Source organism: Geotrypetes seraphini, chromosome 1 (genome assembly GCF_902459505.1).
Source record: "Geotrypetes seraphini chromosome 1, aGeoSer1.1, whole genome shotgun sequence".
In the NCBI taxonomy this organism is placed as follows: domain Eukaryota; kingdom Metazoa; phylum Chordata; class Amphibia; order Gymnophiona; family Dermophiidae; genus Geotrypetes; species Geotrypetes seraphini.
Genome location: NC_047084.1, coordinates 257878316 through 257891820, shown reverse-complemented (window position 1 = coordinate 257891820; position 13505 = coordinate 257878316). Strand labels below are relative to the sequence as shown.

The 13505-nt window shown below is 41.7% G+C and overlaps 1 protein-coding gene across 6 annotated transcripts in view; it reads right to left on the bottom strand.

The window, feature by feature from the left end:
- The window catches only part of SORCS2 (sortilin related VPS10 domain containing receptor 2), a 1263434-nt gene that overhangs the window by 151924 nt on the left and 1098005 nt on the right, over positions 1–13505 (bottom strand). For all 6 annotated transcript variants that reach the window (XM_033949940.1, XM_033949949.1, XM_033949957.1 and 3 more), the window contains exon 11: positions 11155–11257. In XM_033949940.1, the coding sequence (XP_033805831.1) occupies positions 11155–11257 (103 nt within the window). The remainder of the gene's footprint in view (positions 1–11154; positions 11258–13505) is intronic.

Below are 13505 nucleotides of genomic sequence, written 5' to 3'. Positions count from 1 at the left end.
GCTTGTGTTTTTATGTGATCCTATTTTTGTTGTTATCCTAGCCGGCTAAGTGCTGATTCCATCCCCAAAATGCCCACAAAGTAGCCAGTCTTGTATTTGGAGGTTAGTGCTGATATTTAGCGACACTAAACCGTTAGGTGCCACTGAATATCAGCAGAGAGCCCTGCATGAGCAATTGGTAATGGCCAGGAACCAAATCGCTTTGAATATTGACCCCATAGAAAATGACAGGAGATAATGCTTTTATTCCCCACCCATTTCAGGATATGCAGTTAGTGAATTACAACAAATAGTCATGCCAGTATAGTAACTATTACCACAGCTATTCACCAGATTCTCTACAGGGTGCTGATATTGGCGGTCACCTTAAAAGCAGCTGCCGATCACATGTCAATCATGCAAAGGCGCCTTTAAAGAATTGTGACTCTGTGAAAGATAGGCGCTGGAAATGTAGACCAGGCTTTTCCAGGTCTACATTTTTGGTGCCTATCTTTGTCATGAATCATGCCTAAGTAGGTGCTCTAGGCTGCCTAACTACACTTTCGGCATTAGCCACGCTCATAGTGGTATTTGGTGGCCTAAAGCACCTATGTAGGCACGATTCTGGCACATTATTTAGGCACTGGTAGGTGCTTTAACAGTGTTATTTTTTACCATTTTAAACGGCATTTGTTAATTAACTTAAGCACTGGTAGGGCGCCTAGTGGTGCCTAAATTTCCCCCTAAAGGCCTGATTCTATAAATGATGCCTAGTGGTGATGTTTATAGAATCGTGCCTAGCCGTGCCTACCTCAACTTAGACTTCACTAGGTGTCCTAATGTTAGGCCGTGGTATATAAGACCAGGGTTTTCCTGGCCTAATTTACTGGTACCTAATACAGACGCCTAGCAATGCCTAAGTCATATTGTTATGATTAAATTTTTATGTGAATTTTTGGGATAATAGGGGAGATAGGAAGGTAAATGGAGAACAGGGAAAAAGTTTATCTCTCTAAGATGGCTGACAGGCCTACATGGCAAGCCTGGTTGTTTTTCTGAACATTAGATTCACCTTTGTTTGTTATTTCAATATTTTTCCAAGTCACGTTGTTAGAATTGGACCCAATATATGCTTACATGTTGAAGAAAAATCAGGGTATGAGAATACATAGAAGTTCTTTATCTGGTTGACATGATATTGAATCCTCAGGAAAATTGGAACCTGAAGAATAATAAGCTCTAAGAAGCCATAATGTGTTGGACAAATTGGGCTTCTGAGTTAGGGGCTGTGTGATGGAATAACTAAACTGGGCCAATGAGGAAAAGCCTGGTGTGTGTGTGTTTCTTCCCACCCACTCTCTATGCATCATCATTAGCTATACCCTAGGATACGTTAAGCATGGAATTGGGATTTTCCATTCAGATCCATTATGTGGTTTTGGTATATAAGTTTTGAAACAAAGGAGAGAGGGGCTTTTTCCTTCCTCTGGAGGAGAGCAGGCTGCTGGAAGCTGACCAGAGAATGAGAAACTTTTGGGTAATAAGTCGTCTTGATACAGTAAGTTTAAAGAAATTATTGAAAATATATCTGAGGAACCAGTGATATACTCAGAATGCATGAGTTTGCTTGTAGGCACTGAAGTAGAGATTAAGGGATTAGCTCATGAATGCAGTGCAAATAAGCATGTCAGGCCTATTCAGGAATGCTGCTGTTTGGTTTTACATTAATCTCTTGTACCTAATTCTTCACTGTGATTCTACAAATTAATTCCTTAACTGAACTTAATTTTCTTAAAGTGTGCTTCCTGTGATTAACATCATCACTGGTGTTAACATAGCTCAAAAGCAAGGAATAAAAGAGATTGAAAAAATAACCTTAACCACAATACCTGATCCTTCAAGCCCCCATCCAATCTAACTACACTCCCAACACGCACCTTCTCCTACCTTTGCAACCCACCCTCTTCTCATCCTCTCCCACTAAACCAATGCTGTAATCTCCCTGTTCTCTACACTTGTATCGATACCAGCGGTATCCACATTGTATTTCTACTTTACTGTATACCGTCTTGAACTGAAAAGGTATGACAGGATATAAATAAAGCTATTATTATTATTATTCTCCGCCAATAACCACCTCTACTTTGCAGGTAGGTGCGGATAGGCACCTAAACTTAGGTGTTGGTAGGCGCCACTCGAGTTCTACATAAACTCTTAATTATTTTAAAAATTTTTTAATCAATTTTTAATGGTGTGATCAATGACCACACCAATTAAGCTCAATAATCAATTTTGAGTTCCGTGCGGAAATTGGCTAGGTGTCACAATCTAGGCGTCACTCATAGAATCAAGCCCTAAGTCACCATGTGCCAGTTCCTGAGATAACTGCTTGTCACACTTTAGGAAAAGGGCCCCTAAGTGTTCCTTGTCTTCAAGAGAGCCCCCTTAATCATTCTTTCATAGTTTCCCAGTGCCAGTTTTATACAGGCTCCCATGAGCCCTCCTAACTTTAAGCTCTAACCCTAGCTTTTACAAAACCATAGCAAGTTTTTTAGTGCTGGTTGTGGCGGTAACAGCTCCGATGTAGAGAATGACATGGTGGTTGTTACCCATGGCTAGCCGTGGGTAACCTGCCGAAACGTGGGAGAGAAAGGAAGTGGTCGCCGCAGGTATGGGGAGAAGACCATTCACCCCCCCGTGGAGCGGTGAATGGCCTTGTCTCCGCAGTGAAGGGAGGGAACACGTGCAGTCACCGATCGCATTCCCTCCCTCCATACTGATAGCTGCCTCCCGATCGCTGCTGCCAAAGCATCTCCCTCCCTCCCTCCATCCTGATTGCTGCTGCCGCCGCCTGAGCCCAATCGCATCTCCCTCCCTGCCTTACCTTCGCGGCAGGGAATTTCTCTAAATGTGCTTCTTTACCAGCAGCCGGAGCATTGAAATCACATGTGGCTGCCGTAAAGGTAATCTCTGATGCAACCAGAAGTTGCATCAGAGATGACCTTTCCTGCAGCCACACGCGATTTCAACGCTCCGGCTGCTGGTAGGAAACATATTTAGAAATTTTTGCAGCAAGGGAAAGGGGCAAGGAGGGAGACAGGGAAGAAAGCTGGGCTGAAGAAAAACAGACGCTGAAGGGACTTGGGGAAGGTGGGGTGGAGGAAGTGGGGAGAAAACGCTGGGAAATGGGGAACAGAGAGTGGAGAGAAGATGCTGAGAAATGGGGAAGAGAGAGTAGGGAGAGGACACTGGGAAATGGGGAAGAGAGAGTGGGGAGAAGATGCTGGGAAATGGGGAAGAGAGAGTGGGGAGAAGATGCTGGGAAATGGGGAAGAGAGAGTGGGTAGAAGATGCTGGGAAATGGGGAAGAGAGAGTAGGTAGAAGACGCTGAAGGGAAATGGGGATGACAGAGTGGGGAGAAGATGCTGAAGGGAAATGGGGATGACAGAGGGTAGGGAGAAGACGCTGGGAAATGGGGAAGAGAGAGTGGGGAGAAGACGCTGAAGGGAATTGGGAAGACAGAGTGTGGAGAAGATGCTGGAAGGGAAGAAGACAGAGATGCCTGACTATGAGGGAGCGGAGGGAAGAAGATGGGTGCCAGACCAATTGTGTGTGTGTGGGGGGGGGGGGGTTGAAGGGAGAGGCACAGTAACAGAGCAAATGGAAGGCGCAGAGAGAACACAGACAGTGGATGGAAGGAATTGAATGAGAAGATGTGGAAAGCAGAAACCAGACAATAAAGTAGAAAAAAAATATTTTTTTTCTTTTTCTTTTTGCTTTAGGATAAAACATTCAGAAAAGAAATAAAGACCCTACTTTTCAAGAAATTCCTGCAAACGACTTAATACCGCTAGCTCCTTCCTACTCCCCAATACCACTTCCCAATACCTTTCCAATTCCCCAAGCAATCTCATCCACTCTTTATCTCCTCTAGAAATTACCAGATATCTTCTTCTTGTAATACGTTTTTTGTAATCCTTTTGTAATCCGCCTTGAACTGCAAGGCAATGGCGGAATAGAAATCTCTAGTGTAATGTAATGTAATATAATGTTTAGTACTTCCCAGTTTGTTTGTCTTAACTCTAACCTCTTAAATTTATTTATTAAAAATTTTTATATATCCTCTGCTTGGGAAATTCCAATCAATATGGTGTATATAGTGTTATAAAATGCAAATACAAAAACAGTACATGCACCAGCAATCAGAAGAAAACAAAACCAAAAAACCCACTTTAATCCTTTCCTAAATAATAATGATGTACTCCTTTTTAGCTCCTCGGGAATATATTTATCTGCTCTTCTGTAAAGATCTCAAGGAACAATGTCAGATGTATGATGCGTATGTTCTTAGGCTTGCCATTGTTAACCTGGATTTAAGGCTCCTTTTACAAAGCCGCATTAGCAGTTTAATGCGGTTTCGTAAAAGGAGCCCTTAGAGTCTAATCTAGATGCCTAATCCTAGTGCTATAGAAATCAGTGCTAAGCGCCTAACTCTTTGCCCTAACTTTAAATCCATCTCTGTTTCAACTCATTTGTTAGACTACGAGTTTAGTGAAAGTAGGAGCATAATTTTAGATTTATTATTTATTTCAAATTTTCCATCCCGCTGAAATCCTAAGCGGGTAACAAAAGATACATGCATAAATACAACAAACTCTACTAATTTATCAGCAATCAACAATAAAATCATGTGATAAAATTCATCATCTAATATCAATACTTATGGGACTACTCCATCATCTTTTGATTTAAAACAATCAAAAAAAGGCTCTCGCCAACAGGCATGTCTTTAGTGATTTTTAAAAAATATTTTGAAATCTGCACATAGCCTCAGTGTACCTCTCATTGAGTTCGAAAGCCTTGGCCCTGCTAAAGATACAGCAGCATTGCTGGTTTTTTTTGTAATGTGCATCCTGGTTTCTCTCCTCAATCAACTTCATCGTCAAGTCTGATCGTAAATTTCAGTTTGGAATGTATCTTCTCAATATTTGAGGCAAGTATTCTGGTGCCACCACATACAGCACATGGTGTATTATTGTCAGAATCCTGTATTCAATTTAAAATTCAATAGGTAACCAGTGCATTTTTTTTTAAATACGGAAATGATATGGTCATATTTAGATATCAGTCAAGAACATTTTCAGTGGCTAATTTAACAGCCTCTCTCTCAAGAGCATAAACCAATGTTCTCACTAAGCATCTGGAAGCACTGTTCCTGCTGGTAAGATGGAGGACACTGCTTGTTTTTTCCTGGATTTGACCAAAACTGAATCTATGGCTGAAACTGAATCTGGTTACTAGTGGCACAGATCGGTGCTGGGTCCCAGCTCAGCCCCCATTCCCTTCCCAAAGAGAAGGTAACTACCTCCTCCTCCTCTCCCTCCCACAAACAGTAGGACTCATCCATTCGTTCGTCCCTTCTCCCCATTTCCCCCAAACAGGAGTTACCATCCATCCTCCCTTCCAGATCCATTGGTAGGATCCCCTCCCCCTTCCTGGGCCTACTTTAAATTCTGGTGGTCTATTGCCTGGTTGGGGCAGGAACAATCCCCAGTCATGCCTGCCCATGCCATTGCTGCCATCAGCGGCAGCCATTTTGAGACTGCAGTTGGCACAGATACAGTGTTCCTGTCTATGCTGTCTTCAATCTCAAAATTGCTGCCGCAATCTTCATCAGCTATCTCATGAGACTGCAAACAAAGGTCATGGTAACCATTTTAATGGTGGAGACAACATGGGCAGTAGTGACTGGGGATTGCTCCTGCCCCAACAAGGCCACTAAATCACCAGGATTTAACATAGGCTGGGAGGTCTGTGGGTAAGTCTGGGAGGGGATTCATTCTGTTGGGAGGGAGAGAGAGAGCAGGAGCAAGAGGAGCATAAGACTCTTCATATTTGCGGAAGGAGGAACACAGTCAAAAGATTCAATTTCAGCTGAAAATGCACAGGCATTTTTGGATGAGACTGAAACAAGGCCAAATACAGATTTCAGGCTGATTTTGGTGCCTCTATAGTGGGAGGTGGTGCTAAATATCATGATTAAAAGCATGATATTTTAGCACCAAGGCCCTCCTTCCCCCCACTGGCAAGAATGCTGGTAGAGGACTCATGCACAGCTTCTAGCTGCTCAGCGGGAACATTGGCCTACATCTTTTGAACACTAGCTTTAAAACAAGGGTACAGAATAGATCACTTTTGAAGTGACTGCTGTGAACTGTTTGATGGAGTGCTATGCGTCCTGAGGAGGTAAATGTAGCTTTAAAAAAATGTTCTATTGCACGTTGGTCACAACATACAGCAACAACTAAAAGTGTTTTCCCCAGTGCCAGATAAGCCCCTGCTGAGTCCATCACCTAGAAAGAAAATATGCTTATTTGACCCATGCTTCACTTCCAGATTACAGAAGTAAAACTTTTCCATAAAAAGAAACAAAAAAAGAAGCTCTTCTAAGAGTCTTTAGTATTTTGCACCCCATGAAGTACTTAACACAACAGTCTGCTTTTGAGTTACAAATTCTAATATGTTGCTTTATGCAATACCTTCATTGCTAGTATCCACACTTTTAAAGACATATGTTCTTTAAAAAAAAAAATCCAAAATAGATATTTTATACAGTACAAGTGTAGTAGGTTTTCTCTGAAGACTGAGGTTTCTGTATATGCAAATGCTTTATGATCTTTCCTAACATGATATACCCCCTCCCCCTTTTACAAACCCCAAAAGCGGTTTTTAGCGCAGGCCGGCACTCTGAATGCTCTGTGCTGCTCCCGACACTCATAGAGTTCCTATGAGCATTGGGAGCAGCGCAGAACATTCAGCGTGCTGGCCTGCACTAAAACCCGCTTTTGCGGGTTTGTAAAAAGTGGGGATACCTTTTTATTTTTATTGAGATTTAAATTACCATATTTGCCGGCGTATAGGATACACATTTTTACCCTAAAAATACGGTTAAAATATGGGGTGAGTCTTATGCGCCGGTAACTTCCTGATTTGCTGGCAGCAGTGCTTTCTCCCCCCCCCCCCCTGCGCAGCATGTTTTTATCCCTCCTTCCCATCCTGCGCAGCAGAACCCCGCCGACCCTCCCACTGCCAGGCCAACATATCTCTGTTTCAAACTGCAGCGGTGGCAGCACTGAATAGGCTGCTTTGCGGCCTCCCCACTGTAGCATTCCCTGTGCCACGTCAGTGATGCACGGGATGGGAAGGAGATGGAAAGATGATGTGCAGGAGGATGGGTTGACAGGGTCGTCAAGGTTCTGCTGCATGGGGGAATGGCTTCGTATTACCGTATCTGTTCCGCAAAGATCTCAAGACTTTATTTCAGATATGTTATGACATCTGAAATTCAGTTTGTTTAAGGATGATCTGTAATTTGTTTAAAAATATGTACAAAAAAGGGTGTGTGTCTTATACGCTGCTTTGTCCTATACGCCAGTAAATACGCTATAATGACTAAGCATAATATACTTGTACAGAAATAAAACAATGTCCAGTTCTAGCATGAAAATCTATAAATAATTTCAAAAGGAACAATCATACTGAAAATTGTTGGAAGTCCATTATAATGAGGGGACAAGAGATGAACAATAAAAGAAAAGGAATAAGAAACAATGAATCCTATCAAAGTAAAAATACCTAGATTTGGACATTAATAATATGAATTGGAGCAAAACAGCTTCCCTATTCTGAGGGCCCATCAGTGCAGTCTCAGAGAACCTCTATCCAGATGTAACAGTCTTATTACTCAAAAACGAAGTCAATTTCGAGGGATTGAAAAAAATATATACATTTTAGATTGATATTTAACCATACACAAGAATATTTCAAAAAGAATACATTACCCAGAGCCAACACCCAGAGTTTCATCAAAAGAAATTGCTTAAGGCGTCTTTCTGTGGCCTTTGCAACATTTGGAAAATCCTGTACTTTTAAAGAACCTTTTAAAAAATTAAGCCACCCCCCCTTTTACAAAACTGGGCAAGTGGGTTTTCATGCCGGCCAGTACGCTGAATGCCCTGCGCTGCTCCGACGCTCATAGGAACTCTATGAGCATAGGAGCAGCGCAGAGCATTCAGCATGCCAGCTGGCACTAAAAACGGGGGTTAAATTATAAAGATGTGACTAAAGCACTTCTACATACCCCTTTAATTTTCTCTTCTAAAACAAAAAATAAGATCCATCAGTTTTCCGGGTTCTATTTGATTCTTGACACCAGCATATGTTGGCTCATTGTTGGAGCTTCTCCTCTGAACCATTTGTTTGTTGAGCGCTCCATTTGTCTGGAGTTAATATGTGCTTTTCTTTTCTGTTTTATGAGGGGCCACTGAAAAGTTCTCAGTCCAAACAAGAGGAGAATGATGTGGAGCCATAAAAGTTATTCCACACTTGTCTTGACACTTTTCATTTCATTTCATATCATTGTAACTTGTAAGTTTCATGGCTCCACATCATTCTTTTCTTGGCTGGGTTTAGAACTTTTCAGCGGCCCCTTGTGTAGTGGCGCTCTTTTTCATCATATCATTTTATATTTCACAACATTGTATATACTACTTTGACCTGTTTGAAAAGGCAGTATATCTATCAATAAACCATAAATGATATAAGTAAATCCTCATAAAAATACTCATCAAGATCCTCTCATAGGTTTTGAAAATATATTTATCTGGATTTAGCTCATGCCTTTTTTTAGTAGTAGGCCAAGGTGAGTTAGAATAATCCATGAAATCTGATCATAAAAAGCAAGGGGTTTTATTTTGTAATATTTCCATTTTCCTTTCCTACTTTATGCCATAAATCTTTCAGAAATGACTTCTTTCACATACCTATGAAATTTGGACTCTATAAACCATTTAACACAGCAGCATTTATATCACATTTCTGTCAGGTTTTCTACTGCTTCTTTGGTCTTCAAACTCAGCCGTTATCAGGGCTTAGATCTCCTATAAGTCTTCATTCACAACTACTCATGGAGTTTCTATTCTAATTTTTTTTTTTTTACTGTCAAAATGCCATGCCCCAGGGATCCTTTTGGATCCCTAAAATCATAGGCCTTAATCCAGCCATTAAGTATTACCACTGCATAACTACATATGAACAGCCTTGCTAGGCCAAACCAATGGTCCATCAAGCCCAGTAGGCCCATCCTCATGGTGGCCAATCCAGGTCATTAGTACCTGACAAAACCCAAATAGCAGCAACATTCCATGCTACTGATCCAGGGCAAGCAGTAGCTTCCCCCATGTTTTTTTAATAACAGACTAGGGACTTTTCCCCCAGGAAATTCTCCAAACCTTTCTTAAAACCAGCTATATTATCCACTCTTATCACAACCTCTGGCAATGTGTTCCAGAGCTTAACTATTCTGAGTGAAAATATATTTCCTCCTATTGGTTTTAAAAACATTCCCTTTAACTTCATCAAGTGTCCTCTAGTTTTTCTTAATTTTTGATGGAGTGAAAAATCTATTCACTTGTACCAGTTCTACACCACTCGAGATTTTCAATCATATCTCCTCTCAGCCATCTCTTTTCCAAGCTGAAGAGCCCTAACCTTTTTAGTCTTTCCTCATATGAGAGAAGTTCAATCCCCTTTAACATCTTGGTCGCTCTTTTTTAAACCTTTTCTGGTGCCGCTATATCTTTCTTGAGATAAGGAGACCAGAACTGAACGCAGTACTATAGGTGAGGTCGCACCATGGAGCGATACAGAAACATTATAACATTCTTAGTCTTGTTAACCAAACTTTTTTAAATAATCCCTAGCATCTAGTTTGCTTTTTTGGCCGCTGCACATTGGGTGATAGATTTCATCGTATTGTCTACAATGACACCCAGATCTTTTTCTTGGGTGCTAACCCCCAAGATGGACCCTAGCACATGGTAACTGTGATTTGGGTTGATCTTCCTAACGTGCATTACAAACAAAAACTGACTCCTGATCAAAGACCTACTACAGTGAAGAAATGTAAGATGCCAATGGACCCCAAACCAATCTAAATTAATTACTGTGCCTCAAACTATCAGTATTCATCCTTTCACATCTATAGCTGGAGCACAGATTTGCTTTAACTTTGGTTATATGAGAATCCTGTTTAGGAGGTCTAGCTGGAGCCAGGCCTGTGTTTGTGTAGCCCTGCAATTAGTTTTATGTACTATGAGTTTGAGCACTGTACAGATTTTGTTTTTGAACTTAAAGAGACATTATTTTTTATTTACTGTGCCTGCAAGGTAATAGGACTCAGCTTTTATTTCACTTTGTATCCTTGTCTGACTATATTTTATAAAGGCCTCGCTCCCACACTGCTCATATATTAGCACAGCCTAAAAAAGGTATTCCAATTTCAAAACATTTCTAGATAATCAGAAATCTAAATCCTCTACCTTTATGCCTCACTTCTCTCCACCACACTACAAACAGTGGCGTACCTAGGGTATGTGACACCCAGGGCCCAGCATTTTTTTGACACCCCCCTGCCCATCATTTTTTTGATACACACACCCTTGGTACGCCACTGCTATGGTTCTTCTCTTCAATATAAGCTTCTAGAAAACACAGCGGAAAATCTGGTGCTAGAAAAAGGCTAAGAAGCCGTCAGGTTTGGCGAATGCGCCCTTTAAGGAACACCCTCCCAATCTGGCTCTATTCCACCCCCTTTGTGACACCACCGGACAGCGTTCTTAGCCATTGGTCGACCTTGCCTTAGCACTGCGATCCCAGGCGCTAGAACGCTGATCACTTTTGTTCTCTTCGCAGCCCAAAGCGATCAGTGTTCTGGCTCCCGGGGTCGCAGCGCCCATGCAAGGTCGACAAATGGCTGAGAACGCTGTCTGGTGGCGTCATGAAGGGGGCGGAATAGAGCCAGATTGGAAGGGCGTTCCATAAAGGATGCTTTTGCTGCTCCCACTGGATTCTTAGCCTCTTCTTGGCTGCAGGTTGGACCGGCAGCCGCGCTGAAGTGCAGATCCCAGGAAGTTCCGGACCCGGCCAGCTGTGCACCCCCCTAAGGCATGCACCCGGGGCCGTGCACCCGGGGCGGTCCGCCCCTGCTCCACCCTTGGCATGCCACTGACTACAAATTAAGATATCTTTCTGGAAAAAATTTGATCCCTCTCTGGCACCAGGTTTAGTTTCTCAGCACAACATTCAGAAGAAAGGTTTGCGTTACATTTGATTACCTGCCCCCATTATGAGGCCTGGTGCAGTATCCTTCGTATGAACTGTTCCTGACACGTAGGGATTGTCTGCCCAGCGGAGGTGGAGGTGAAGATGACAATCAGGCTTTATGGATTAAAAACAAAACAAAAAAGTAAGAGTTGATTTAATAAGCCCACAGGAACAATACAATCCAGTTCCACAGTTTTTAATATAGTAACAACACCCTTCCTCCATCTTCACCTTCCCATTTAGATCCCATGCTAAGTATTACACCCCCCAGGATCATCAGCAAGAGCCCACACTTACTACCCTCCCTCGTCTCTCATCTGTTTCTTTGCCTCCACTGGGGCTCTTTAAGGGGAAAGGGTAAAACGCGGACCTGACGGACCATGCGGATCTAAAACCGCACATCCTTAAAAATCTGAGGTCCTGCAGGCCCAGTAAATTTAAAAATCTGAGGTCCGTGGCTCTGACAGACCTCGATGACAAGTTAGCGCTGACAGATCCATCTCAGTATAGGGAGGGAAAAGTATTAGGATCCGTCAGCACTAAAATGTCATTGAGGTCTGTCAGAGCCGCGGACCTCAGATTTTTAAATTTATTGAGCCTGCAGGAAAATGGTTTAAAGGATTCGTTTTAGAGCCGCTCCAGCACTAGTCTCTGGCTCTGACAGACCTCAATGACATTTTAGCGCTGACGGATCCTAATACTTATCCCTCCCTATGCTGAGACGGATCTGTCAGCACTAACTTGTCATTGAGGTCTGTCAGAGCCAGAAACTAACTATAAGTGGCACGGACCTCAGATTTTTAAGGACGTGCGGTTTTAGATCTGCGAGGTCCATCAGGTCTGTGAGGTCCGCGTTTTACCCCTTCCCTTCTTTAAGTGCTTTATAGTGCTACCAAAGGAAACCAACTCATAAGATCTCTGGCTTTCCCTGGGTGACCATATTACTCTGTTGTAGCCTCTCTCCCCCCAAATCAGTAAGTGGGACCTTTCCAAAGGAAAAGGGTGAGAAAGAGGGTAAAATTTGGGTGGACAGAGGCAGATAAAAAGATAGAAAAATGCTGAAAGAGAAAAACCAATATTTTAGAAACCGGCATAATGAAGGAAACAAAAGAGAAAATAGAGAAAAGAAAATGGACAGCAGACACTGGAAAAAGAATTAACAGACAGACAAGAAAGCAGAAAAGAGAAAATGGGACCATAATGATGGAAAACAAAATGTCCAGACAACAAAGGTAGGAAAAAGTATTTTATTTTGAATTTATTAGCCGGAATATGTTAGCACAGATGTTTTTAATATTGTATTCAGCGGCATAGCTAGATAGCTGTTTTTGTGGAGAGGTCTAGATACTTGATTAGTATTGTACTTATTTGAATCAGATTTTCTGAACAAATTTTGTTTGCTTTGCCTTTATTTGAAATTTCATAAATTATTATTATTTTTTAAAATACCTAAATAAAAAAATAAATCTTGTCAGCAGGGGCAGGGCAGAGGCAGGGGCAGGGCCAAGCAGGAAAACACTGAACTGGTCTGCATAGGGCCCCACAGTTGCTAAGACTGGCCCTGGGCATGCCAAAAATACAAATATTTTTGAACAACAGTTTCTATTTTCTTTCTACCATACACTCCTGTAGTTTCTCAATCTTGGATCATAACTCTCAGATTTTTGCCTTTACCCTCTCCATTCTCTCCTTTACCTTGATTAATCTGCCCTCTGCTTTATTCATACAAGCCATCAGATCATCAAAATGTTTCTTTATTTTATATTCAATGGCCTTTGCTATTTTTCCTTTTAACTCCTTTATTTCCTTGAGAATTAGTGGGAGATACTTGCCTATTGGGCCTGTAACTTTCTCTCTTTTGCTGTCCACTCTAGCAACTAGGCTACTGCCAGTGCTGAGACCTCCTTCGGTAACAATCCCATTTCAGCAGCCTACATTTCTTTGATGCACCTTAACATTCTGGATTTCACTTTCCTTAAGCATATTCCAACACTTACAGTAATGCAGGATGCTTTTTCTTCTTGGTATATTAACTTCAGAGGGACAGGGTTTAGAAAGCTCACCCTACATGTGGCCACTTTTGCTTTCTGCCTGACTAGAAGGTACCATTATTTTATAAAGATAAGATTTCTCTGTTCCAAGATTTGAATTTATTAACGTTGCAGGAAGTTTCTTCACAGAAATTCCTAGATACTCTGATCAACTATTTTCTTCTTTAAAATAATAATAATTTATTTTTTATATGCCATCTAACCAAAAATAGTTCTAGGCGGTTTACAACAAATAATAACTAGTCATACAGTGCAGAGTACAATTTAAAAGGAAAATGCAATTCTAAGCAACGTACAATAAATAGGAACTG